General features: G+C 38.6%; 2 protein-coding genes across 2 annotated transcripts in view; one reads left to right on the top strand and one right to left on the bottom strand.

Moving 5' to 3' along the window:
* LOC139960263 (ankyrin repeat and fibronectin type-III domain-containing protein 1-like) overlaps positions 1-23,629 on the top strand; it is a 216,172-nt gene that overhangs the window by 26,012 nt on the left and 166,531 nt on the right. The gene's annotated exons all lie outside the window — the stretch shown is intronic.
* LOC139959821 (uncharacterized) lies at positions 5-12,148 on the bottom strand. The gene is made up of 3 exons (XM_071957695.1): positions 11,974-12,148; positions 9,629-11,592; positions 5-4,004 (listed from the first exon to the last, which is right to left on the bottom strand). Exons 1-2 carry the CDS (start codon positions 12,146-12,148, stop codon positions 10,214-10,216), a joined length of 1,554 nt encoding a protein of 517 aa, XP_071813796.1. The 3' UTR covers positions 5-4,004; positions 9,629-10,213.

Below are 23,629 nucleotides of genomic sequence, written 5' to 3'. Positions count from 1 at the left end.
GCATTCCGGGTGTTAATGCTATCGCTGGATGCACTCGGGCTCCGCCCTCGTGCATCGCTTGCATTATCCCCCGATCGTGCATTAATCCTGTGAGTAACGCACGCTAGACTGTTGATTAACCCCTTATTTACAAAGTTTTCAGACTTTGACCTAAGTTGATATGTACACACACATACAAAATCAGAGCAACATTTTCTTGGCTGTTTGGGGAAGTTATTCATCACAGTTTATCACTTTCAAATGTAGCAGACCAAAAATGACAGTTTTGTTTATGCCTCTTTTGATCATTTGATTCAAAAACAATTGGCCAAATACATGTGACCATTATGGGTAAATTTTCAATAAATAATGAAACAATGATAAAAATTATATTCAGACACACAGACTTGTAGGGTATTTGACATGCACAGATTACATTCTATATTGTAAATTGACAGTTGCATGGCATGTTGTGCCTGAGGCTAGGGAGAATTTACTGCAGACACATGAGAATGCATCAATTCTGCTTCTAGCACATTTCAAAGTGATAACAAAGACTTGACAATCTCAAATTACACATCATACACTGGTTACTTCAACATTCGAGTTTGAATCATAAATGAAGGCCACATAAATATTAATATAATATCTTATGCAATCCATTACGGAAATTAGTTTGCTGATAAAATAGCATGCCTAGGAGCAGCACCAACTTACCAAGAAGAGGGGAATCAATAATTGATATTGGCTGATTATTTCCCCTACATACTGTAGCAGATTGGCAGATATTACAACACCTGCAAAATCTACCACTTGAATATAGTACACAGGTCTGTATAACACATCCTAGGGCAACTTCATGATTTCAATCTGTGAATTGGTTGAGACAGGAACACAGGTTTTTTGCTCCTTGTAAATGTATTTGCTTTCTGTCTTAAGTTCCTTTGAAAAGGGCTACTGGGCGCTGATTGTATGTCCAGAGGTTTGAAACCGTTAATGTAGGTCGTAATTCCACTGTAGGCGTTTGTCACCTGTATCGAACAATACTAGTTCTGTTTTGGTGACTAATTTGCCTTACTCTAGAGATCAAACATGATGCTAACCAACTCAAAATCATTTGTGATTCCTAAAGCCAGATCTCGAAAGAGATACTTTGAACAGACTAATGAATGAAATGGAAGCAAAAGACAAGGACAAATGAATGAATATATATAAATGAAATCGTAGTGAGTTGGAAAATCCAGAACAGCAAAAAAACTTCCGGCCTCCAGCGGGATTCAAACCTGGGCCTCCCACTTTATATGCGGACACCCTGACCACTAGACTATGGACTCTGATTGTATGTCTAGAGGTTTGAAACCGGTAAGGAAGGTCGCATACATATATATATATATACCTGTTCAGAAAGTTGACAACTTTGTCTTCCTGGGCAGCAATGTCCCCTCAATGGAAGAAGACGTCAAACGCCGCATAAGGTTGGCTTCCTGGGCTTTTGGAAGACTGAAAAATACCATCTGGTCAAACCATGACATCACCAGATCCCTGAAAGTAAGGATTTACCAGGCCCTCATTCTGCCAATAGCAACTTACAGCTCTGAATCCTGGGCACTCTGTGAAAAAGATCGTCATCGACTTGATGTCTTTGAAATGAGATGTCTCAGAGCAATAATGGGTGTTTCCATCCTAGATAAAGTGAGGAACAACACCATCAGACAAAGGCTGAATGTAACTACTACCATCAATGATGCAATCTGCAAGAGACGCCTGAAATGGGCCGGCCATGTCTTTAGGATGCCGGAGCACCGGCTTCCATATCAAGCATTCAAGAATGACTTCAGCAAGCCAAGACCTCCAGGACGACCACCTTCAAGATGGAAGGACCTAATCCAGAAAGACCTAGGTATGACAACCCAAGCTGTTGAAAGTTGCGCAGCAGATAGACCAAATTGGAGGAGGATTACTCGCCAGAGGGCAAAGGGACACAGCGTCCTACGCACCTAAGTCAGTCAGTCATATATATAGGGCCATTCTCTGGAAAATGAAACTGGCATGAAAAAACTAAAGTGTTCATCAGGACCAAATGTTATACTTTTTGATTTAAAGGTATACCTCAAGTTTTCTGTTTCATAGTTTTTTCATTAAAATTACAACCATAACATACTCATTTGCATAAATTTGCATTATTGTAAGTTTTAGCCAAAATTTGTACTTTTTAATGTATATTTGTTTTTTTCTACATGAGTATCTAGAAACAATATTTCAGTTATCAACTATCACATGGAGTCAGTTATACATGGGTTCATTTATTTCATTCTCAAAGCAGAGGTTCCTGATCTTCAATTCTTCGTTAATAATGGGTGCTAATTAGCATAATTTTGATGTCACACACGTGACCAAAATAACGCAAAAGTTTTGATTAAAAGTAACTGATGTGCCTAATGATGTCCACACTTGATATGCAACCGTTCATGGTACAGACTGTTAGTTCTGCAAAATATCCAATCAAATAATTATTCCTACGATTACTTAATAGCCTCTAATTAGTCGTCACACACGTGACCAATGGTCACGTGTGTGACATTTATCCATGAAAATGCAGAATGTCACACACGTGACTCAATAATGTCACACACGTGACCCTCCAAATCATGGCAGTAAAACTGTTTTAAAGTAATTCCTATGGAATATCAACATCAGTGCTGTTCTGTGGTCATTACTAGAGTCAACATTTGCACTGCAAAAAGTGCATACTATGGACTGAAAATTCAGAATGTCACACATGTGACCCAACAATGTCACACACGTGACCGGATTTTTTTATTTTATGTAGTATTATGCTAATTTTAAGAAGTGAAATATTGAGGTGAAATGTCTTGTTAGAATGGAAACACATTAAGGTAGAAACATGAGAAATTAGGGATATCCAGCCTGGTAGAAACTGAGGAATTTGCCAATGTTTCTTTGTGCAAAAAAGCCAGTTTCATTTCAATTCACACATGTGACCGACCTTTATATGACCTCTGCCAGCACATGAATGTTCTGATTTTGGCTAAGCTATATGGTTTTGTAAAAGAGTCCCCTAGTGCATACTTAAGTACTACAATCAACCCAACTTTCTTTACCTAAAAGTATTTACTTAGTGGTAAAGTGCAAATCTCCCCATTTTTCCGTCACACACGTGACCGAGAATGGCCCATAGCAGGATGCATCCAACCACCGGTTCTGTGGTCGTGGCCGATGTGAATGCTGTTGTTTCTGAATCCCTGTTAACCTGTCTTTTGAAGGGAGAGCTTCTTAGTTGCTCCATTACCAGCAATGGTTTTAGCAGGCCTGTCAAATGAGCCATTAAGGCTGGTTCAATTGTTGTCTCCGTCTTGGGGATTGGTACCTTCTGTTTGCCAGTTGGTATCTGTCGTCAGGAGTCCAATGATGCACCAGAAGCCAGGAGACCATCTCCTTCTACTCCTGCAGCCTCTCTGGGACCGCGATCAGGATCTGATTTGACCATGCTCCCGACTCCAGGTGCTCGATCACCTTGGTGACCCTTACCTCTCTCTGTGTTCCCGTAGCGGGTAGACCACTGTCTTGCATCACTACTGGGCCAATTCTCCCCTTTCATGCGACCTTGTCATCACCTCTGTCTGTTGACCTGTGGTCGATCTTTCTCTTTCTGCGACCCTGCGGACACTACAGTACTTCCTTCTGCGACCCAGCTCTATCTGCGGTTGCTGACTTTCCGTGACCTCCTCTCCCTCCTCTTTCACTTCACCCATCTCTCCTTACCCTACTGTTGTGGAGCCATTTGGGTTGGGTAAATGTGCCAACTGTTCTTGTAATTTTGTTCTCTGTCCTTTGAACAACCCATCTATATCTTGTCACTGGGTTTGCAAAACATACAAACTACGCAGGGGTTCCGTCTGGTACATTTACAGCACTTCGGTCATAATTCATGATCATCCCAAGCTCTCCTGGGACGAAAACAACAAACAATTGATGCATTTCAACTGGCTTCGAGATGACATGTACTGAGATACCGAATTAAGGTAAATAGAATGGCAAACAGGGTAACAAAGGAGGAAGGAATAGAAGCTAACAAAGAAGGCCTAGTCATGAAAAGTAACGTAGCAGGAGGCTTACAAGATACAGAATAAATTTATTATTCCAAATAGGTGCTACAGTTGTGGGGAGACAGGTAAGTGAGGCATGCAGTAAATAATAAGTTTTTCCAATAAACTTCCAAGCTTTGCATGGAAGTGATAAAGTCTACAAGTTTTTATGCTGTGACATCTGTTGACCTCAAATGACCTTTGACATATACCAAGTATGAAGCTGAACCACCAGATGCTTTTTGAGTTTGATAGTTTACAAGCCAAGGTGTCACACAGACACATACACACACAGACATGTCATCACCATACCATACAAATTGACTGCAGAAGCTATCATACACAAATTGAACAATTGTGGGATAATTCTGTAAAGAAAAGATTTTATCAAAGAAAGGGAGAATTTGTCACAAAAGATCTATGGGCAACAAGTGTGACTATCAAAGTCTAAAATCTGATAACATACAAAGTTTCTTCCATAAAGCATTTCAATAAAGAGTAAGGTGGTTCATTGTATGGGCTAAGAGATGCTCACACCAGCTGTTTTCAAAGCTTTGGTGAAGAAATCTATTGGCAGTCACTCAGGACAGAGTGACTGCCAATAGATTTCTTCACCAAAGCTTTGAAAGAATGTGTATTTCAAAAGAATGTGTGTTTTGAAAGAATGTGAATTTGAAGAATGTTTTGAAAGAATGGAGTACAGGAAACCTTATTTCTAGCAATGCATCACTTTCAGTTTGCCAATACCTAGCTGAGGGAGAACCTTATATGAATCAAATACTTAATACATCCATGGAAGTTAATCATCTAAATAAAACTTGATTACCACCTAACCAAGAGAATCAAGCCCTTGATCTACCTTGAAAAGGGAAGACTGAACCAAATAAATTAAGGCAAGTTATACTTATATAAGAGCTTACAAATTAGGGTGACATAAAAGCAGGAAGTGTTTCCTAGTTTATACGTAATACTTTAATACTAAATCAGTCAATCAGCTGGGTGTAAAGAATTTACATATGAATCCTGGAATGGTTCACATTTAGTCTGTACATTTATGTCTCGGAGTTTACTTATCTTTCTAAAAGAAAGTAACAAAATGAAAGTCCAGTAGAACTAAAGCATACATGCACCTCAGAACTTGGTTACCATGGATAGCCACATGTTTTGACAATTAACAACTTAAATTACCTGTGATAGTTCCTCAATCAATTTTAAATTGACCTGTAAACTTCCACCTTTCTTTTAGAAGGTCTGGGAAACAATCCCATCTCATGGGAGTCCTTGCACGGTTTCGTGAAAACTTACAACCGGTTTTTCTCTAGCAAAAAACCGAATCTGGCTCAAAAACCGGTTTTTCCCCCTCCCGAATTGCATTGAAAACATCCAAATCTTGATCGCTAAGATGCGTATTTTTGAAGCTTTACCAACAGCGGGTTCAAGTCCGTTCGTTCGCAGTGAAGGGTTAAAAATAGGGAGAATAAATTCAAGAAATGTTACTGCCTTCATGACTCTCATTTTATAACCCACGTTAACTTAACTGAAGTAAATATGTCGAAAAGAAATGTGTTAGTGAATTTTTTTCTTAAAGTTTTAACATCACATACAGGTATCGTTTGTCTTGTGTTTACTGTACTTCACGAAGTTCAAATTCGTGTTCAGAAAAAAATATCACGGTCATGTTATATTATATTATATGTTATATTTTCGGAGATGAGGGCCGAGCATTAACCCCATTATGACCAATTGGAGATCGTAAAAAAAAAAACAGTTTACAATATGATTGGTCCAATATATTCAGTAGTGGCTGACAAAGTGTTCAAAGGTACCAAATTGCACGAGGCTCTAGCAATGTTCGCGGGTGGTATCTTGGCGGTAAAATAAATTTCTCTTCAAGGAGTGAAGAGAATTTACCGTCTACACTTTCAAGTACAAGTTGAAAAATATCGCTGGCAAAAGCGGGGATTAGGTCGGCAAAGAATATAAATTGTTAACGTTAACGAAAAACCAACAGAGAGACGCTATGTCTGATAACTGATAAGAAGAAATGTTGAAAGAAAACTTACAAAGAAAATAAAATCTATTAGCGTACAAGAAGAATTGTCCCAACAGCAACATCTGTAATTTCCAGCCATGTATGCAACATTTTTACTCCTTTAATAATCCTTGACTCAAGCCTGACGCCAGGTGTCTCTTGTGAATAATGGACTGATTGTTCTGATGTTACTTGTTGTACCTTAGTTGTTAAACTCAGAGCCCCCCCCCCCCCCCCGTGATTGGTCTAATGTTACTTGTGGCATCTTAGTTGTTAAACTCAGAGCCCCCCCGTGATTGGTCTAATGTTACTTGTTGCATCTTAGTTGTTTAACTCAGAGCCCCCACCCCCCCCCTCCGCGACTGTACATGTCATATGGTATTGTGGATTGCGCAATGTACCTTTCAAGTTTTAACGTTCATTTTTTGAACACGAACTGTGATCAATGTGTTTGAAAAGATTTTCTCCATATCCTCTACTATTAAATTGAAGTTAAATAATAAGAACAACACAAAGGGAACAAACACGTTGGATATAAACAATTTATTTTGAACTGCATCTCGTCATTTGAGTGTGTACTTCTCACAACTACTAACGTTGGCCACCAAGGTCAGTTCAATACTACAAGGTCACCTAACTGATGCACGCATATAAGGGCTGCATAGCCTAATGTTAGGCCTAGCTATCCACCCTCAAGCACTGGTTATGGCGTGTGCCTATCGTAGCTGACAATGTCGTCTATCAGAAAAGCTTTCTCTTGTTGCAATTTACTTTCATATTGCAAAAAGAACAGTAAATAGGAGAAACCAAAGTCAACAAACTTTGTTTTTTTCCAGTATTTGCAATTCACATTTCGGTTTTTCCGGTTTTTTTCGGTTTTCTTAAAATAACAAATAGTACCGAAATTCGGTCGGAAAAAACCGGTTTCGGTACTAAAACCGGTTTACCGTGCAAGCCTACTGATGATGATGGGACACCTACCTACAGTACCAAGCATCACAGAGTCATTTAGAAGTTTTTGACACACAAATTCCAAAACTTACTGGCTTGGATATTTGCGTGTGACAAGCTTACCTGTCTCCCCAAAACCTTAGCACTCTCGTTCTACAGTGCCTAGAATGAGCTGGTAACCTTTCGACACTATGCCCTTCCTTCTCTTGAGACCACCTCACCTCCAAGGCGATCTCTTAACTAGAGCTGAGGGGTAGTCCTCCCTGACTTTTCTGGGGGAAGACCCTCTTTGACACTGTACACTATTGTACACTGTACCCTAAACATTCTCAAATGTACAAATATTATACTGTGAAACACCAAGTTCAAACCTCGCTACCCAAGGCAGTTCGAAAAGTATTACTTTAAGTTCACATATCGTGGTTAGTGGCCATGCTTTCTTTCAGATCAACTGGTCTAGGGATCTAAGATACGAGTCAAGTTTGATTGGCGGCTCCTCCATCCGGCTGCATTTCACCCCCATCTGGAGAGGGAGCTGAGAATGGAGACTGGTAAGCTTGTCACTTGTAAATTTCCAAACCCCTAAAGTTTGGAATATTTACTTCGCTCCTTGCTTACATGTCTCCCCAAAATCTTAGCACCAAGTGGCACTACCCCAATGGTGGGAGGCCCGAGGAGTGCGTCCTAGTACCCGCCAGACCTCTCATCACTGCGCTGCCAAGTGCCGACTCAGCCTGTTAAGTGTTTGATAAATAGCACGCCATGTTGTCAGCATTCACCAGGCCACTGCTTTGAATATGTCCTCTATTGGAAGTTTCATCAAAGTGTCTCTGAGGCTGCCACCATTCTTATGTGGTGTGCTCTGGTTCTTGCAGAGTCGATGCCAAATTACCGATGAGAGCCATCTGGATAGAGTGTCCTTAGATGCCGCCGAAAACGGTGCCCGGGTGAGATAAACAGGGTTGTAGTCATCCCCCGCAGTTTCTCCGTTGTTTCAGATACCACTTTAGGGCCCTGACTAGGCACCATAATTTGGACTACATCGACCATACTGGCCATCAATCCTAATGCCCTTGATAGTATCTGGTCTGTCACTGTTTTACAGCTCTGACCCCTTCTTTTGTGGGAGTGATATACCTCCTTGGCAGTCCAGTACTGCATCCAGGAACTGGATTGTCTGTGTGCCAACTCTGATTTTGCCTCATTGATTATCCACACTAGTTCTTGTAGGGTTTGCACCATTGCGTCTTCCTCCGGCTCTCCAACTATCAACCAGTCGTTGAGGTAAACAGTGTCACCCCTCTTAACCTCAGGAAGGAGACCACTGCTCACCCCCACTCTCATCAACCCTCAGGGCGACATGAACAGATGATGGCCTGAGCTGGAAATCCCTTTCGTTGTTATGGAAAGCCAGGTAATTGGTGTTCTTCCTGCAGTGGTATGTGTAAATAAGCAATTTTTAAGTCTACGCTCGCCGCCCACATGCCTTTTCTGAGTAGACATATAATGCGTGCTAAAGATTCCATGCAATGTTTGGCCTTACAAATCTCTGTTGAAGGGTTTTAGGTTTAGGATGGGATGCCCCTCCCACCACCTGCAGTTTTGCTAGGTGAGGTGGGAACCCCAAGGGCCCGACGGTCTTATGGAGGAACGGTCACTGTCCCGTCTCATCAGGTTTGTACTTCCTCTGCCAAATCCTCTGGTTCTTCCCCATGGTCGGGATGGTTGGCCGGGTCTTCCTCTGGCCCTACTCCGCAGGGCCCCCCCATGCTACATTCCTCTGAGGCATCCCTCTGCCTCCTCTGGTCGGTTTGGCCTCTCTAGGTTGGAAAGGACAGGGTCTGTATCTCTCTGAGGTCCTAACCTCTGACTTAATAACAAAAGTCTCCCTCCAAGAAACTTTCTCTGTGCTGGATCTTTGAAGATTTGTGATGAAGATGAGACCTGATCTGCTCTGAATTTAGTGGAAGGAGTGTAAGCTAAGAGAAACGATAAGAGGGAGTAACTTAACAATGTGCTTCGACAAGATGCTTGTGGCTTATAAAAGTAGTAAACAATCTGGCCTCAAAGCCAACTAACAGAAAGGTAATGCCAGTGAGTGAGAAAAATATGAAAGAAAACCTTGTTAAAACATCTTTGATTTAACAAAAGGAAAGTATTTATTTATTTGTTTATTTATTTCCACTGCACATGAACAACTGAAAAATGCATACAGTATTTTAGCTTATGTGCAACATAAATAATATGACCAGAAAAACATAAATAATTCATGTATGCAAGATAAATAGAAAGAACTGTATAAATGCAATGGAGGAGACTTGACAGAAGCAAAAGCTGATCAAGATCAGGCCACCTTGATTTCTTTTAGAGTAGAGAAGACAAAAATACATGCAATTACACCGTACTACAACATGCAATGTATGGAGGGGAAAAAGGCGGGTAAACTAATGGTAGCAATTTGCAGAACTGCTACCCATACTGAGAACTCTATGAATTTGAACTGGCGGGAACTGCTCCTTAAAGCAGTCTCAAAAACCCTTCCCTAGACATAAAAGGATACTTATCGGGCTGCACAAGAATGGTAATAGTACTTCTGTTTCCAGTAAATGGCAAACAAAGATCCCAAGGAACCGTTCGGTCGAATTAAGTGGACAATAATCCACACAAATCACAAACGATGTAGGCACTTTGGGTGGTAGAATGAAGAATTGTGTTAAAAGCAGTGTTATCAGCGGCACATGCCAAAAAAACGCTAGATTTGCAAAAATAAAACCCCAGAAAACGCTAGATATAGATTTTCATGGACATAATGTATAGCCTATTACCTTCCATCACAAGTTGCACTTATTCATATGATAGACAGTTTTATGAATATTTTAACAAATTTCAAGTCATTATGGCTAAACATAATAAACAAAATTACAACTAAATCAGACAAAATTTAACTGCAACAAACGATTCTCGTCTCAGTCCGTTGACCATCTCCGTTCCGCATAAATCCCATGCAGACCTTTCAAACAACGTCGTATGGAATGACATCTATCTGTCTTTCTTGTTTCTTCTTGTATCGCTGGTAGCAGGCCCCAGTGCTGATATCTTTCAGAAGCCTATCAGATGGCTTCCAATTATGACATTCTGCCCCCTGTCAGGTAATAGCCTGATTTGCAAGTAGTCGATTGCATAAGGTTGAAGCGTGAAGGCGGTTCGTGCGTCCCGTTTTGATCATGTTCACTTGCGAGAAAACTCTTTCCACACAAGCCGATGAGTGTGGCAAAGCAAGGAGATGACACATGAAGTTGCCTAAGAGCCCAAACCTTCTCTGATTATTCCCGTCTTTGAGGTCACGAAGCTCATCCCAGAAAATGGTGGGAGAATCGCTGTCAAGACGTTCCAGGGAGTCAGATGCATAGAGTATGGCTCTCCACTGCTCCTCTAGTGTATCGAAATCGTCCTCTGGGACTAACATCGGGAAGTTCATCGCTAGTTTCGTGATGTTCGTCAATGATCGATTGGTAGAGCAGGCCTCTTTGGGATCCAGGCATGAAATCATGGCCAACACAGAGTCACTCTCAAAAGGGAAACGCTTCCTCATTTGATTACATAACTCGATTAAGAACGCTCGGCAATCCCGCTTAAAACGTCCTTCGTTCACTGCCAACGGCTGCCTCAGGAGCATTGCCTGGCATTTTCCTCCGACGTGCATTGATTCGAAAGGCCAATGGAGGTCAGTATCAGCAGGATCTATCTTGCTGATGTGCTGGTTTATGATGACGTCGCGGATGAACATACTGAGGATATTCCTATATTCATCACTGATGGTATTGAACAAAGTATGCAGTCGGAGGTCCTGCGACTGAAATTCAATGTTCATTCTGTCGATCTTTGGCAAGATGTATCCCAAGAACAAAAGCATGTGCTTTGTCCCGACGGTTGACATTCTCTCTTGTATTTGGGCAGCTCCATCAACACGATCGGATCGTGCTTCTGACTGGAAGAATAGCACTAATGCATCCCACTGTTCTAAGATGCATGCGATAACTTGTCCCCGAGACAACCATCGGGTTTGGCAGAGTTTAAGAATGTTGTACTGGGGAGCCTTAACTACGTCCTGAATGAGGCTAAACTGATGCTTGCGTTTGCTGCTTCGAGAGAAGTAACAGCATATGTCTTTGACAAGCGCCTCTAGCCATGACGGGAGCAACTTGCTGGCGTGGTTAGCACAGAGAGCAAACGAATGGCATACACACCCCATGACGAAAACGCCTGGCACATCTTCTTTAAGACGCGCTTGAAACCCCGATTGTGCTCCCATCATTGTAGAACAGTTGTCACTTCCGAATCCTATGATGTTACTCAAAGGTACTTCATGGTCTTCGAACACTTTCTTTACAGCGTTGTATAGTCCCAGGGCGCTATTATCCTCCACTTCAACAGTCGTTAGTAAGGCGTCGGCTACTTGTCGATTGTGAAAGAACCTCACAACAACAGCAAGAATTTGGGTGGTAGAAATATCAGTAGACTCATCTATTAGCAGAGAAAATTTATTTTCTCTGCAATGAGCATATAATGCTTCGCTCTCCTCATACGCTAGACCTTCCTACATTACATATGATGCCTTGCTCCTTTTCATCTTCCTTCTTTGTGCAATTTTACTGTCCGGGAACATACGCTTCATGACTCCCGTCAAATGGTCAGCCTGAAGGAATGGCGTTTTGTGCTCTGCTATGAATGCCACGAACAAAGCTTCAGCTGTTGCATCCGCCTTCTCTGCTGGGTCCGTTCCGGTGGGTCATTTAAAGCAATCGCCGATGGTGAGTGTTTTTTGCTTGGCACTGAAATTGCTGGCATGTTTATTTGACTTTCTGTGCCTTAGTAGCCCTGTCTTGTTCACGTCCAGCAACTTACAATTGCACACTGTGCAAATAGCGGCAAGAGAATCATTAGCATCTCTTGCAACCCAGTCTTTCAGTTCAGGATCAGAAAGCCACGCTTCTCTGAAATTTTGTTTATACCACTTCCCCTTTTTAGGCGGTGGTGATGCTTGACTGCACCCCGCAGCTGGCTTTTTGTGTGAGCTCATTTCTCTAGTCTCGAACTCTCGATCACGAACTCAGGAACAGATACTTATCGATAACATGTCATTGAATCAAAACCCCAGGTACCGGTAACACAGTGATATTGAATCCGCGATAAGGCTGTATGTAGTGTGTACATAACTCACACAGTAGCCCCCACAGTCCCGCTCCTCCTACTACATCACACGTGCGCCTCAGCTGTACCAGGGAGTTGTTTCCATAACAACTCCCTGGCTGTACGTACGTTCTGCTTTATTCATAATAAATATATCGACCGCGATATCATTGTGTAAAAGTAACATATAAATAGGTTCATGCAATGTGTTGCCTAAGCGGTAATTTTTCCTCGAATGTTTCGGATACGTGCAATTTTTTTGTGAATCATCAATTTCGGGCAAAAAACGCTAGATTTGTCCAATTTTGAAAAAACGTACGCTAGAACCCCAGAAAAGTAAAAAAACGGTAGATCTAGTGTAAAAACGCTAACTCTGGTAACACTGGAAGCAACCCTTCCAGACAAATTAGACCCCTTGTGCATTCTGCACCACAAATTCCAGTGTTTCTATGTTTTTAACAAATCAGCACTTGTTTACTTACAATTTATTTTCAACAAAAGGGTACATTATAATTATTAATTTTTGAGTTTCTCAAAAAGAGGTCACTTTTATAACTGCAATAGGGCACTTTTACGTCACAAAATGCATCGTACCTTGAACCCTTTCTCTGTAGGCTAATAATACCGGCATACACAGCATTACTGGTCTGATGAAAGATGCAGTATAAGTTTATGGGTTGGAGTAATTAAGAATGAAATTGCTCCTAGTTTGTAGTATTATTTAACTCATGTAAAGCACAGTTAAAGACATCTCAATGACGCATCACAATGTCACCCTAACCTTCCCCTACAAAATAACCCTGTAGTTATGAACTCTCAAGTGCACTGGCAGACTAATACACATCTCTCACACAGTTATATGACAATAGGTTGACTTCACAAACCGAAAGGAATCTAGAAAGACTACCAGATGATTCCCTAACACCTATATTTAAAGACAAATTCCCACAAGAATGCTTACAGTAGTAAGTACAATAGTGTCCTGTAGTTCTTTAGACTAGAAGTCTATGAATGACAACTGGCTCAAAGTGGATAACAGAAGAAGACCATATAGTGTTCCACTTTGAACACTACGTATGTATATTGTGCAGGAATCTGTGCAAACATAGTACTGAACCAAATTTTTTAACCACTCAGATTACCAGGATGCTAGGTATTTATACTCACAAATGAGTATATCAATTCCTTTCTCCCTAAAACTGTACACTAAAAAGCCGCAACAAATATGACCAATGTGAGCGTGAGCAGGTGTATGACTCATAGAGTGTAACCAAAATTTCTGTGGATGTGTACGACTGTTCGATTTTGAAACCAGCTCATAAGAATGATTATATTTTGTTCTTGAGTGAAACTGCATTAAAATATAAGCAAATAGGTTAAACATATCTATTACCAATGGATCAAACTATTTTATTGCAACACTGTTAATCATTATAATTCCTAAGTTTCATGTGTATGTGTAAGTTTCATGTATTAGTGTTTGCATAAGTTACCCGAGTACCAGGGTATCTGCCCGACTGATAACTACCCAGTTCTAAAATTACTACCTGGTTCCAAAATAAATGTAAACAACCATTTGGGCATTGGTTCTGTTATAAAAAAAAATGTTTGGAAAAGTGCTTTAATTTGATGAAATTTTATTAAAAAATGTACCACACATTCCTCTATGATTTCAAACTAAAATAAAAGTATTACTCTTATCTAACTAAGGATATTTTCGTCTTTCAATCCCTGCGTTGACATTCTAAGTGAATTGACTGAACCAACTGCTGAGCCAATGCTGTTTTTGCGCTTTGAAAAGTTTGCCGCACAGGGGCTGCATATATACTGTACTACAGTATTATATATTATACTATGTATTGCGATGTAGCATATGTTCAATGCTACAACAGCAGGAGCTGCTACTGTAGGTCTAGTAGCCGCAATGACTTACATGTTGAGTATAACATTGGGCATTGGTTCTGTTATAATTCTGAGCAGCAAGTGGTTGCTTTCTTGAACTATATATCGACTATAATATCAACTACCCTGAATAAATAATTAGCACGTGTTGTGTGTATCTGTATTTCAACTGAGTGCACTACAGTATGTAGAGCAGAATATCAGACTGCTGCACTTACGTAAAACATTTGTTGGTAGGAGGGATACTGAATGAGAGGTTTTCCAGACATGAACTTCAAAAACTTTATTGAGTACGAACTTAAGTGTTTCCTAGCTCATTCATTACGTAGAGAGCACCCCCTTTTAAGTTTATGAGTTTCAATTAAACGTGATGTAGAGATCAGCTGTTTCTTCTTATATACTTCATAGTGCATGCGCCCAAACAACAGGCGTGTGTTGTGCAGCATTCGCTGTTTGTTATACTGGGCTCCCTGGTTACAGTCTATGCAATGTACAAATTCTGTAGGCCTTGGATAGCCACATGCATGGCTATGTGATGCATTGACTGAGTCATACAGTAGCTCTCGTTCTCGGGTCGGGAGTGTAATGAAACTCAACTTAAACTTGCAAAGATTAGGTATGAAAGAAAACTTTTGACTTTCACTATATTAAGTGAATGGTAGCTTCACAGATATATAAAAAGTCATTTTTGTTTGCCACTGAATAACACGATTGAGTGTATCAAATTTTGTTATTATACTAAACATCTTGGTTGAACTAAAAGTAATTATGCCATCACTAATGGCACCTTACGCACTACTAGAATTCAACCAGTATAAACTAAAAAAAAACACAATGCTTTGACTTTGTTTAACAAATTTATTGATGAAACAAGAAAGAATTTAAAGTAAATGCAGACTATCATATCCTTAAAAATAATGCATTGCAAACCTGGAGCGCCTCTGGTAGTTCAGTGAAAAATTTCAGCTTTTCACGTACTGTGACGGGAATTGTCAGGTACCCGGGTACCCATGGGTATGACTGTTTATTACCCTGTTTTGGTACCCGGTGTAAACGTTATTATATCACTTCCCCTACTAGTGACCAGAAACGAAAACGTTTAGTTGTCCCTATGCCCAAACATAATTGATTTGAGCAAAATTGTAGACCATATTCCGAGACCTGAACATTTAAAATGTAGCAACCTATTGTTAGGCCTAATTCGACGGCTATGGATTCGAGGCCTATCAGCATTTCTGCCGAAATTAAATTATTTCGAGGGAATTGCAGCAAACATCGAAAGGTAGAAAAAATATGGAGATAAGAGGGTCCACGGTAAAGGGGAGCAGATGGGCAGGGAAGTATGGTCCTTTGCAAATTTTGAGAAAAAGAAACATCAAATTACAAATTAGTGCATCAAATACTGCACTATGGAGCTTTGCATGCCTAAAACATAATAACCTATACTCAGCTAATCAACATAGGCCTTATATATCCAGCACATTCGTTAATTCGCGAATTGGTATTGTTACTATGCTTACTGTGCCGAGAATCATTGAAGTCACTAACCACAAGGGAAGCAAAATTGGCGACCCTGGCACCCTAATTTGATGAAACTACATTGTGAAAGACGTAGAGGGTGTCTTTATTTAAATGTTTTGTAGTTAAAGAACAAACCTAGAACAGCAGTTGGTATTTTCACCTTCCAAATGTTTTTGAATAATCGGTATGACATAACTGGTGTTCCACATAAGTTTTACCTATTCCGATTATGTTCCGATTATGCAATAATTGGCCCGATTCCAATTATCATTTGAACACTACTTGCAACATGGATGCACTCCATTCTTGGTATGTGGATCTACCTTATCACCTACAAGAGGAGTGTTTGCAGTTTACATTAAATTTTTCTGGATGAAAAGAACATTGTGAACATAATGTTTAGGTATTCTTATTTCAACTGTTTGGATTCTGGGGCCTATGACTATGCAAAGTATGCAAATATAATTCAATCATAGCAGAAAAGCAGACAAATGACATTTTAATTCGACATATATGTCGACTTCTTTCATATATGTCGATTTCCTCCAATCAGAGCTCTAGAAAACGACATGTGACACTGGTCATCCATTGAGAGCAAAAGAAACTGAGATATGTCAATTTTATTGGACATATGTTGATTTCTTGCAAACAGAGTGTTAGAAAACAACATGTGACACTGGTCATCCATTGATAGCAAGAGAAACCTACATATGTCAATTGAATTGGACATATGGCGATTTGTGGCAATATGCAATTCAGAGAGATTGCTTAGGCTATATAAGTAGAGTGGTCAAATGTAGTTTATCAATACTTTCTTGGGTGGGAATAGCACATTCAAGATAAAATATAATATGACCAAATGATGAAATAATGGAAAACAAACATTAATTTCTTTCCTTCCTTTCATTAATTCAAATTAAAATGCAACTGAAAATGGAGAATGTTAGTGATTTTTTCAAATTTCCGGACCTAGTAGTAAAGGCTTGGACCCGGTTGTGATTTTTTTTGTTGGTCCCCCGGGTTCTTGGGTACCCGTCCCAATAACTAGTTATAAATATGCAGGGTAGATTAATATTAAGCATTTTCCCAGATTTTGATCCACTAACTTGCAGTATTAGTGGGAAAAATGAGTGTTTGAAGTATACACCTTAGAATCAACATACTAATTCTTAGAACCTTTTAATGGACTTGAAAAGCAAGAGCTTGGGTGTGTGATGTCAACAGTTTTATGACTTCTGTAAAATATTCGACTGGAATAAACACTGTTTACTATGGAGCCTTACAGCTTACAGTCCTCTACCCCTCTACTTTTGGCCCCTCTACATAAATTACAAGTGTATTTAATATCATTGTATCATATTTTCTTGTTCTGAATGACATGATGAGGGAAGCGTCCAAGTTTTGAATCATAAATGAGTCCTCAGAAGCCACACCCCCCTGCATCCTAGTGTGTTCAGTATGCTTTGCATATATCTGGAAACTATCCAGTCATTTAAAAAGAAGGAGGTGGTGATACTGTATGTTACAACTACTCAACTCCATGTTGGAGTATAAAGGCAGCATCACTTTAGGATCTTGTCCTCATAAAGACCAAACTGGACTAGACTCCCATTGATGCTCATCCATCTTGATCCTTTATGGATTCTTGGCCCTAAAGATGCTTATATCCTAACACCTTTTGTTAGATTCAACAGGGAAGATTACTTAGCTTGCTCAACTTAGTATCAAGAGGTGGGTCTTGATGTTGGGTGGATGCTGGTCTCCTGGAGGTGATCTCTGTTGGGTATCACATTTACCACAACACCTTCAGAGGAGTTGGACATAAAGGCTGACATACCTGTAGTTACCTTGAATACAGGCCATAGAATCAGAAATCCAGTTGAGGGCCTTTTGGAAGGCATAGATGTTCAATGGGACCTGATTAAGCAATTATGCAAGCCAACATATATGAATCAGATAGAACTGGAGACATCATTTTGATTCTGAACTCAGGGACCACTTCGTGATAGTCTTAACAGAGAACACAACACAGTGGTCTATTTCTGTAACAGTCAATGTAGGACCTACATTTCTGTCGACTAAACGACATTGTTCTCAGAATCTCACCAATATTGGGAAGGACAAAAAATAAAAAAAGATTGACACCTTGTCCAGAGAGAACCGAGTGGTCGTTTTTTCCCAACAGTGTGTACTGCACTCTAAGACCTGTTTGGCTGTCTGATAATCAACCTGTTCACTTCAGCCACCAATCCCAACTTTGAACATTGTTCAAAGATATTCCATCCATACGCCTGGGCAATGGATGCCTTTTCTATTTCTTGGGAAGGGCTGATAGGTTATGGCCCAGGGACTACTGGCTTCCCTGTTTCTTTTGAGCCTAAAATGTAATGCCACATACAGTGTGCCTATGGATGAGGTTGGGTCATGGGGGAAGTGTTCCATCCCAACTTCAAGCCTTGGACTTATCTTGACCAGACTGCATGGCCCTTATCTAGTCTAACCTCATATTAAAGGGATTTTCTGAGGAGGTTCCCAATGTTGCTGTAGCAGCAAGAAGGACAAGGTCAGTCAGTCAGAATTCATTCTAAAATACTTGCCAAATTCTATGGATGGTGCGCCATGGCACAAGTTCTGTGTCTGTTACCTAGATTGTGGATATTCTTATTCAGCTCTTCAAGGATAGAAAATAGAAGTCCATCATTAATAACCGTTGAGGAAAATTGTGGTCTGACCATTCTTTTAAGGTGTCATTTCCATCATGGGAGGGGCGGGGGGGGGGGGGTTATCAATGTTTATGTCAGGTACCATGATATTATCTCTCTTGATGTCCACTCACCTGCTCCTCAAGTGTGTCTCTTGGTAGGAGTTTTGCTTGCATGTGGATCTATTTTCACTAGTTTCAATGGCAGATTAGCCACTTTGTCAATGACATAGGATGGTGTTTTGGTACAACCAGTTTATTTGTAGTAAGGGTTATAGTGCTGCAATGTTACCTACATGTATTGTAATAGGTGGAAAATTGATTGGAGACAAGTAAGTTGCTTGTAAATACCTAAGTTACCAGTAAATATTTGGAGGGGGCAGGGTACAAAAAAGAAGAAAAAAATCTTTGATCTTTCAACATATTTTCTTGCCTACACCTGAACTTCTTACTAAGGTAGTCCAGTTGTTAAGTTTTCCCTTTCTATGCTAGAGTAGTTAATGACATTCAGAAATTGAGGGGGAAAAAATAGTCAGATGATATCCACAGTTGAAAAGGAAAAAAATAATTTTCAATCATTGGTTGACCAAAGGGTACATTAGATATTTCTAGAAGTAATAACCTGTTTAGCAAAAGCAAAGTGTAAACCCTATAGATATCTATCATAGCAATAGATACAGTAATATTGATTAATAACTCAAAGTGTAAACCCTATAGATATCTACCATAGCAATAGATACAGTAATATTGATTTAAAATAACTCAAAGTGTAAACCCTATAGATATCTACCATAGCAATAGATACAGTAATATTGATTAATAACTCAAAGTGTAAACCCTATAGATATCTACCATAGCAATAGATACAGTAATATTGATTTATAACTCAAAGTGTAAACCCTATAGATATCTACCATAGCAATAGATACAGTAATATTGATTAATAACTCAAAGTGTAAACCCTATAGATATCTACCATAGCAATAGATACAGTAATATTGATTTAAAATAACTCAAAGTGTAAACCCTATAGATATCTACCATAGCAATAGATACAGTAATATTGATTAATAACTCAAAGTGTAAACCCTATAGATATCTACCATAGCAATAGATACAGTAATATTGATTAATAACTCAAAGTGTAAACCCTATAGATATCTACCATAGCAATAGATACAGTAATATTGATCAATAACTCAAAGTGTAAACCCTATAGATATCTACCATAGCAATAGATACAGTAATATTGATTAATAACTCAAAGTGTAAACCCTATAGATATCTACCATAGCAATAGATACAGTAATATTGATTAATAACTCAAAGTGTAAACCCTATAGATATCTACCATAACAATAGATACAGTAATATTGATTTAAAATAACTCAAAGTGTAAACCCTATAGATATCTACCATAGCAATAGATACAGTAATATTGATTAATAACTCAAAGTGTAAACCCTATAGATATCTACCATAGCAATAGATACAGTAATATTGATTAATAACTCAAAGTGTAAACCCTATAGATATCTACCATAACAATAGATACAGTAATATTGATTAATAACTCAAAGTGTAAACCCTATAGATATCTACCATAGCAATAGATACAGTAATATTGATTAATAACTCAAAGTGTAAACCCTATAGATATCTACCATAGCAATAGATACAGTAATATTGATTTAAAATAACTCAAAGTGTAAACCCTATAGATATCTACCATAACAATAGATACAGTAATATTGATTAATAACTCAAAGTGTAAACCCTATAGATATCTACCATAGCAATAGATACAGTAATATTGATTAATAACTCAAAGTGTAAACCCTATAGATATCTACCATAGCAATAGATACAGTAATATTGATTAATAACTCAAAGTGTAAACCCTATAGATATCTACCATAGCAATAGATACAGTAATATTGATTAATAACTCAAAGTGTAAACCCTATAGATATCTACCATAGCAATAGATACAGTAATATTGATTAATAACTCAATGAAAAACTCTCTTGATTGCTTATTCACTGTTTCAACTGTTGACTCTGGAATTATTCATTTCATCTTGTCATGCTTCCATTTGATCCTTCCAAGTACAGTATCTCTAGCTGAATCTCTCACTGTAGGAGTGGGACTTAATTTATGAAATGTACCGTATGCACATGAAAATGTGAAGTGTAGTGAAAGATCCGTGCCTGCCTGTTGCTGTATCATCTCCAATTGACACACAGGCAGTATAAACATTTCCACTCATTTTAGTTCTTGTGATCAACAAGGAGAGGTGAACACTGTTCATTGGAGTCACTCTCAAGAGCATTTCTGTTTGTTTATTAACCTTACCAGAGGATTTGTTGCTCTCTCTGGAACTTGTGAATGGAGTTTGTGTTTTTTTTGTTTTGTTATTTTGTTGGTATTGGTTATTTCTTGCTTTGGATTATCATTAAGACTTTTAAAGAAGGTATGAAAGGTTTGCTTTGCTGTACAAAGTCTCACTGTATTCCAATATAAACAACTAACTGATCCTTAGGTCTACACTTAATATATTGTGTAATTAATAATCACACAATCATGATGTACTTTTTTGCCAAAAATTCGAATGATGTAATTGCGTGTCCAGTGTTTGTCAACACAATGGTCAGTTCAAACACATGCACCAGCAAATGCCTTGACCGTAGTATGATATATCTGTGGCTACACTGCTAGTTGGACTTGATACAGTCACAGATTTGACTGCCATTATTTGCCAGTGAAGAACTATTGTTTGTTGAATTTATGTTTCCTTCCAACGGCTCACTCTGCTATGGAAATGTTATTTGTGAGAAACTGAGAGAGACAGACGTTATGGTGCAAGCCACAGTGACTCCATTAAGCATGTGCCACAGCATATAACCTATTAAAGTTGTACAGGTATGAATGGAAAGGTCACTACAATGTCATCATTGTGTGATTATTTACTACAAAATAGTAACAACAACAAAAATTAGTTTAGACTGTCAAGATTTAATGCATAATGAGACTTTAAATATTCATTTATGATGATAGATTTCTTGTTTGCACAAGCTTGAAGGTTATGTTATCTATATTAGAAAGTTATTAGCCTCCTGACCATGTCCCTGTCCCCCTTAATTAAACCAACTCATAACTGATGTACAGGGTATTGTGTAATTTCATCCAAATAGTTTAGATGTATCCATTTTAGGTAGTATTCACTTTTCATTCAATCTTAAGTGTGATAAATAAGATTACCTGTCACAAAGTGAGATGAAGCCTTCTGAAATGAAAACTAATTTTTGTATTTCCTTAAAGCAAGTTCTTATGTTTTTAACAAATCATTGACAAAAAATAAACATGGTAACTATTTTAGTTTTTTTTTTTTCTTAGGAAGTAATTATTAAAAGATAAATGTTATGTGTTTACTTTGTTTACTCTAAAGTATTCATTCAAAGGAAATGGTAACTTGCTTTATACTTTAAAAAATATTCTTCCTTCACTCTGACCTCATCAATTTACTATAAATATGTAAATAGAATAAAAAGTATGTGTACAAACTCTCACAGTCTTCCACTACACGACAGTAGCAAATACCACTGTTAATGCAGTTTATATGTGCCATCTCATATGGCATGAAACATTCAGATTGATTGTGTCTTTTGGCACAGAAGTTGATTCATTTTATGCTGGGTCGAGAGGGATTCCTTGTGGAGAATAACAACCTCAAGGACAAAATTCATTGGGATCAATTCATATGTTGAGAATATTGAATGAGACAAAGATTCAAATTTGATTGGAGTGTCAAGGTACATTGAACAGTAGTTATTATATGTGTGGTTTTCTTGTTTGATGGGAAGATTAATCAGCCTCTTGGGTTGCAGTTTGTGCAGTGCTATGAAAGCTCCTTTTCCAAATCACCTGTCTCCTCACAAGCTCAGCATTCTCATTCTACCATGCCTAGAATGAACTGGTAACTTTTTAACACTGGCGTCCTCTATGTCCGGACCCCTTGGGTTATGCCCTCCCTTTTTATTCTACCATCCACACTGTTAAGACGTTCGTCTTTGAGTATCAGATTTTCTTTGGTTCAATTCGTTCAGAACTGGTTTGCAGGACATTTTTTGGTTACGATGCCAATGCCGAGTACACCTTAACAATCGTTAATGCGTTAATGTATGTGTGTCTTTGTGTATGTGACGGCCAGCTTGTAAACACGATACCTCAAGAAGCCCAACTTGAGTCGATGTCATGCTTAGTAGGTAGATGCCCAATGATGTGTAGATATGCCCATTTGTTTGTGGTTCCCATCTCGTGAATATTAATGAGCTTCCGGGCTGGGGTTAACATGAATTTCTTAAAATGTCAATATTTCTTCAACAGAATTTCCAATTTGGTTCATACATGGTATGGTGTTGTAACTAAATACAGCTAACTACATAACTACATAAAACTACATGCATTTGTAGTGAGTATATGCTCTTTGCAACAACTTTGACATCATTAATATTCATGAGTTGTGGGTACCTTAATGGGAAATGGTAACACAGCTTGTAAACACAATATCTCATCAACCATAATTTGCATTAATGTCATACTTGGGTGATAGATGCCCATGATTGAAACTGGTAGAGGTCAACAGGTGTCAAAGTCTGAAAACCTTTTAAACATGATAACTCCAAAATTGAAGCTACAGCACAGTACTTCTCTGCTGTTTATTGGTAGTAATTCACATATAATGAATGTATAATGAACACTTCATTGTGCTTCATACCCCATTGAAATGAAATATGTCACTAATTTAAGCATACAATGATACAAGTATGCATTTCTTAAATTTGCAGCACTCTTTCACTTTTCAATTAAGTGCAAACAGCAAAGATTTTTTTGATAGTGCAGCTGTGTATAGATCAGGAGAGAAAATACTTCTTGACAATTTTTAGTTTCCTTGTATTCAATCATGGAATAATAACTGTAGCTGTAACACATAATACATACATAAAACATAATTTCTGTAACACATAACACATAATAACTAACAGAATAACTGTAACAGCGCATTGAGTGCAATATCAGGTCATGTCATGAAGGGATATGCTAGAAAATAACAAGTGAGGAATGCGCTGTAATTTATTTATTTAATATCTATACCCATTGATATTTTGACATCTATGTATTTAAATTAAATCAGTGTCAACCTAAGATTTCATTTGGTGTTTCATCCACATATCATTGCTGTGGTAG

This window comes from Apostichopus japonicus, chromosome 19 (assembly GCF_037975245.1).
Source record: "Apostichopus japonicus isolate 1M-3 chromosome 19, ASM3797524v1, whole genome shotgun sequence".
Taxonomy (NCBI): domain Eukaryota; kingdom Metazoa; phylum Echinodermata; class Holothuroidea; order Aspidochirotida; family Stichopodidae; genus Apostichopus; species Apostichopus japonicus.
The sequence above is the reverse complement of the archived record's forward strand: the minus strand, read 5'-3'. Positions and strand labels throughout refer to the sequence as shown.